Genomic DNA, 6,258 nt, shown 5'->3' with positions numbered 1-6,258 from the left:
GTGTGTGTGTGTGTGTGTGTGTGTGTGTGTGTGTGTGTGTGTGTGTGTGTGTGTGTGTGTGTGTGTGTGTGTATACTGTATAATTTTTTTCCGTCAAAATTCAACGCACAATACTCCATAATGAAAATACGAAAACTTTTTTTTTTTTTTTTTGCAAATTTATTAAAAAAAACTAAGAAAATCACATATACATAAGTATTCACAGCCTTTGCAGTGAAACTCAAAATTGAGCTCAGGTGCATCCTGTTTCCACTGATCATCCTTGAGATGTTTCTACAACTTAATTGGATTCCACCTTGAGTAAATTCAGTTGGTTGGACATGCTTTGGAAAGACACACACCTGTCTAAATATAAGGTCCCACAGTTGACAGTGCATGTCAGAGCACAAACCAAGCATGAAGTCAAAGGAATTGTCTGTAGCCCTCGAAACAGGATTGTCTCGAGGCAGAAATCTGGGGAAAGGTACAGAGACGTTTTTGCTGCTTTGAAGGTCCCAATGAGCACAGTGGCCTCATCCTCCTCCATAAATGGAAGAAGTTCGGATCCACCAGGACTCTACCTAGTCTACCTAGTCTAAACTGAGTGGTAGGGGGAGAAGGGTCTTAATCAGGAAGATGACCACAAAGCCAATGGTCACTCTGTCAGAGCTCCAGCATTCCTCTGTGGAGAAATTCCAGAATCCTTCTTCTTCTTCCAGAAGGACAACTGTCTCTGTAGCAATCCACCAATCAGTCCTGTATGGTAGAGTGGTCAGACAGAAGCCACTCCTTAGTAAAAGGCACAGCCCACCTGGAGTTTGCTAAAAGTCATCTGAAGGACTCGCAGACCATGAGAAACAAAATTCTCTGGTTTGACAAGACAAAGATTGAAGTTTGGCATGAATGCCAGGCATCATGTTTGGAGGAAACCAGGTGCCATCCCTACAGTGAAGCATGGTGGTGGCAGCATCATGCTGTGGGTATGTTTTTCAGAGTCAGGAACTGGAAGACTAGTCAGGATTGAGGGAAAGATGAATGCAGCGATGTGCAGAGACATCCTGGATGAAAACCTGCTCCAGAGCGCTCTTGATCACAGACTGGGGTGACGGATCATCTTTCAGCAGGACAATGACCCTAAGCACACAGCCAAGATATGAAAGAAGTGGCTTCAGGACAACTCTGTGAATGTCCTTGAGTGGCCCAGCCAGAGCCCAGACCTGAATCTGATTGAACATCTCTGGAGAGATTTGAAAATGGCTGTACACCAGTGCTCCCCAAAACTGTCCAAAGATAGGTGCACCAAGCTTTTGGCATCATATTCAAGGAGACTTGAAGCTGTAATTGTTGCCAAAGGTACATCAGCAAAGTATTGAGCAAAGGGTGAGAATACTTATGTAAATGTGATTTCTTAAATTTTTGTTGGTTTTTTTTTGGGGGGGGGGGGGGGGGGGTTAATTGCAAAAATTAAAAAAAAACTTTTTTCATGTTGTCATTATGGGGTGTTGTGAGTAGAAGTTTGAGGGGATAAATGAATTTACGGATACATACATACATACACACGCACACTGACTCATTAAGATGTCATGATGTAACATATAAGCCATGTGACAATGAATCACTTATTTCCCATAGGGGAATGTTTGCTGGAGGGCTTCGGGAGGTACAGCAGAATGAAATCCCAATATATGGAGTAACTCGTAATGCCATGAAAAAACTGCTTGATTACATCTACACCTCTGAGATTGAGTTAGATGTGGAAAATGTGCAGGAAGTGCTTGTTGCAGCCACGCTATTACAGGTAGGCATTTTTTTTTTTCTTCTTTCCAGATAGGTTTTATTGATATTTATTTGACGAAGATGTCACTTTGTGTCTTAAAGCTTGAGGATGTCATCAGCTTCTGCTGCGATTTCCTCTTCTTCTGGCTAGATGAAAGCAACATTTTAGAGGTGGACCTTCTTGCTGACATGTACGGACTGCAGGAACTTGATACTCGGGTCCATTCTTACATACTCAGGAACATCCAGACTTTGTCTCGAACTGAGGCATATCGTCAGCTCCCCGAGCACAAAGTCTTCAGAGCGCTGTGCAGTGATGAGCTTCAGGTGACCAGTGAGAATGAGGTCTACGAGGCCGCACTTCATTACCACTACAGCCCAGAGCAGGTAGAAACGGACCAAGTAGACTTGCAGGTCAGTCTACACTTTCACCCATGTCACTGGATCAGAGAGGTAAAAGACAAGTTGTCTGTGAGTTTCTGATTGTTTTACAGGTCAACAAATCTCCAGGAAACCTTGATATAGTTGTTATTGATATAGTTGTTACCCTTTCACAGCTGCAAGCTGCACTGTACTTCCTGAAGAAGGGGCCAGTCCTGCTCTTGAATCTTCAGTATAATTGTTAGTTTCATACATGCAGATTGTGCCCCAATTTGACTCAGTTTTGTCGTGTTTAACAAGAACCTGTGCTTGCAGTTTAACTAGCTATAAATGATAGTCTGTTAAATTTCCTTTCCAACTGCTGAAGGAAGAATGTGTAACCACTAGGGGTGTACAATTAACTACATTGCAATCATAATCATGACACTGGCCTGTGGGATTATATATTCATTAATAAATAAATTACCTTTGCCCACTGTGCTGTGTCTGTGTCGCGCTCTGGTCTGAGTGCACAGCTCCAGCTTTATACATTTGAATTACAATTTCAATGCAAGTAGCTTCCTTCCACATGAAAATATAACTTACTTTTCATCTAAATAAAAGGCTGTCCTTGAGTGAACAGCAGATTATTGTGCTAAAGGCTTGTTTAAGCAACAGAGGACCTTAAGGGCCCGTTCACACTATGACATGAAGTAGCTGGCACTGGTTGACTTAACACATTCTCAAAAATCTATGCGAAATGCCAAAGAAGACTCGCTCCAGGGGTCCAAATTTCCTGTCTTCAGTACAGGTAGACATAGCTCAGCAGGTGGCGACGTCTGACAACAGTCCACTGGCTTACTATTGGATGTAGTTCAACTTTGCCATGAGCGGGTGGGCGTATTGGTAGCGCACTCTGCATAGCTTGGCGGAGCTGATCATCAGCTCAACATTTGAGATGTTGACAAATTTAGAATCTTTATGTGGTATACTTTTCAATATGGTTCAAGATTCAAGATGTTTTAGTTGCCATTTGTGCATAAACCAAACAGTCCAAGCACGTAGGAATTCTTGTGCTGGACTGTCTTGGAGTCAGTTCCTCTTAATAAGAAACAAGTAGGAAATAGCTAAAGAGATAATAATAAATAAGATAAAAGTGCTGAAGGGGAAAAAGTCATGTGGGGATACTGCACATGTCAGAGAAGTATATGATTAGTATATTAGTAAAAAAAAAAGTAGAAAAGGGGGTGTTCACAATAATAGTAGCGTGGCATTCAGTCAGTGAGTTCGGTCAGTGAGACATTGTTCAGAAGAACAGCGTAGTTTGAATAAAAAGTTGATTGGAGAGGGGAAAACTTATACGCAGGTGCAAAAAATTATAGGCTGTTCATCTACAATGATTTCCAATGCTTTAAAATGGAAAAAAAAACAGAGATGCGTGGAAGAAAACGGAAAACAACCATCAAAATGGATAGAAGAATAACCAGAATGGCAAAGTCTCACCCATTGATCAGCTCCAGGATGATCAAAGACAGTCTGGAGTTACCTGTAAGTGCTGTGACAGTTAGAAGATGCCTGTGTGAAACGAATTTATTTGCAAGAATCCCCCGCAGTCCCTCTGTTAAATAAAAGACGTGCAGAAGAGGTTACAATTTGCCAAAGAACACATCATCTGGCCTAAAGAGAAATGGAGGAATATTTTGTGGACTGATGAGAGTAAAATTGTTCTTTTTGGGACCAAGGGCCGCAGACAGTTTGTGAGACGACCCCCAAACTCTGAATTCAAGCCACAGTTCACAGTGAAGACAGTGAAGCATGGTGGTGCAAGCATCATGATATGGGCATGTTTCTCCTACTATGGTGTTGGGCCTATATATCACATACCAGGTATCATGGATCAGTTTGGATATGTCAAAATACTTGAAGAGGTCATGTTGCCTTATGCTCAAGAGGACATGCCCTTGAAATGGGTGTTTCAACAAGACAATGACCCCAAGCACACTAGTAAACAAGCAAACTCTTGGTTCCAAACCAACAAAATTAATGCCTCGCAGATGTGAAGAAATCATGAAAAACTGTGCTGATACAACTAAATACTAGTTTAGTGATTCACAGTGTTGCTAAAAAAGCAGTTTGAACATAATAGTTTTGAGTTTGTAGCGTCAACAGCAGATGCTACTATTTTTGTGAACACCCCCTTTTCTACTTTTTTTTAGTAATAGCCCAATTTCATAGCCTTAAGAGTGTGCATATCATGACTGCTTGGTCTTGTTGGATTTGTGAGAATCTACTGAATCTACTGGTACCTTGTTTCCCATGTAACAATAAGAAATGTACTCAAAACCTGGATTAATCTTTTTAGTCACATAGCACTACTATTATTCTGAACACTACTGTATGTGAAGCGTTTGTGTCTGAGCAGAGAGTGAGCTGGGTGGAGTGAGTCTCTGATGAGTCCCTCTGCTTTCCTCTGACAGTGCTGCTTGTACATTGAGTCCATGGAAGGACGAGTAGTCCCAATGATCCTCTCTGTCATCCTTATGACTCTTTCAAGAGCCTTTCTCTCTGCCTGTGTGGTGTTGTCGTACCAGACAGTGATGCCTGCGATGAGGAAGCTCTCTATCAGACCTGTATAAGCCTGGGTGAGAGAGTGATGGTTTAGTCCAGCTTTCCTCAGCAGCCTGATGAAGTATAGTCTCTGCTGAAGATTTTTTCCACTGTGGCAGTAGTGTTCAGAGTCAAGCACAGGTCAGCTGTTACCTGCAGTCCCAGAAATCTGTGAATCTTCCACATCAGTCCCTTTGATGAGAGGCTGCAGAGGTGGAGGATTCTTCCTGAAGTCCATTACTATTTCTTTTGTCTTGTCTGTGTTGAGGATGTGGTCATTCTCCTTGCCATAAACAAGAATGTTTTTACCAGGCTCCTGTACCCTGACTCATCTCCCTCCTAATGAGGCCCAAGATGCTGCTGTCATCGGCATATTTAAGGATGATGGTGTTGTCCTGGTTGGAGACACATTCGTTTATGTACAGGGTGAAAAATTTGTGGAGATCCTGTGCTGACTGAGAGCTCAGCAGACACCCGCCCTCCCATTCTCACCACCTGTGTTCTCTCAGTCAGGAAGTCCAGAATCCAGTTACAGGTGGGAGTAGAGACACCAAGGTCTGTCAGCTTCTCGATCAGCTACTCCGGGTGGATGGTGTTGAAAGCGTAACTGTAATCCAGGAAAAGCATCTTGACGTATGTTCTGCTGCTGTGCAAGTGTTGCAGAGTGTGGCATCGAGCTATGGCCATCGTGTTGTCCACTGATCGGTGAGGGCGGAAGGCAAACTGGAGAGTGTCTGTGACTGTGTGATTGTGTGTGAGAACCAGTTTTTCTAGGCACTTCATGGCGACTGATGTGAGCGCCACTGGCCTGGAGAATTTGAATTTGGTTGGAGCATTTTTACATTTTGACCCCTGTGTGTTCCTTCATTGACCTCTACCTTTCTATAACTACCACCAGTGGATAGCCATTATACGTTTTTGTGTAGGCCATGGTACACTGAGGCTGGATTGTAAATGTTTAGTCCCCTTAAGAGGTAGTGATTAGGTCAAAAGTATCTACTGGCTCATCGACTATTAGCACAGACTTTCTACTCTGTCATCTTTCAGAACATACAGGAGGACAGGCTTTGAATGTACTCTTTAAAATTCTTACTTTAGTAGATGTTTTGTTTTTTCCAAGCTTTATAAACTATGTTAAACTTTGTAAAAACCTTGTAACTGTTAGAATGGCCTAAGCAGTGGGTCACCCCTTTGAGTCTGGTCTGCTTGAGGTTTCTTCCGCAGTATCATCAGAGGGAGTTTTTCCTTACCACTGTAACCTGTGTGCTTGCTCTATGGATTGGTAAGGTTAGACCAGTGGTGGGCACAGTTCCGATAACAGATAATTATCGAAGATAATGTTTTCATTATCGGATTATCTTTTTAGATAACTTTAAAAACCATTATCGGACTAATTAACTTCCGATAAATTGTCCTCCGATAACTTTTAGACCGATAACGTAGTAAACCAAGCTGAACAGCGGCAAACATTTTTAAAATTTAAAATCAGTTGAGACGTACCTGTTAAAAGTTTTGTAAGATATGTATAGTTCTACC

At 42.2% G+C, this 6,258-nt stretch overlaps 1 protein-coding gene across 3 annotated transcripts in view; it reads left to right on the top strand.

Moving 5' to 3' along the window:
- klhl22 (kelch-like family member 22) overlaps nucleotides 1-6,258 on the top strand; it is a 36,340-nt gene that overhangs the window by 8,232 nt on the left and 21,850 nt on the right. For all 3 annotated transcript variants that reach the window (XM_034169840.1, XM_034169838.1, XM_034169839.1), the window contains exons 3-4: nucleotides 1,612-1,777; nucleotides 1,858-2,169. In XM_034169840.1, the coding sequence (XP_034025731.1) occupies nucleotides 1,612-1,777; nucleotides 1,858-2,169 (478 nt within the window). The remainder of the gene's footprint in view (nucleotides 1-1,611; nucleotides 1,778-1,857; nucleotides 2,170-6,258) is intronic.

Source organism: Thalassophryne amazonica, chromosome 5 (genome assembly GCF_902500255.1).
Source record: "Thalassophryne amazonica chromosome 5, fThaAma1.1, whole genome shotgun sequence".
In the NCBI taxonomy this organism is placed as follows: domain Eukaryota; kingdom Metazoa; phylum Chordata; class Actinopteri; order Batrachoidiformes; family Batrachoididae; genus Thalassophryne; species Thalassophryne amazonica.
Note: the sequence above shows the minus strand (reverse complement) of the source record. Positions and strands in the feature narration are given on the sequence as shown.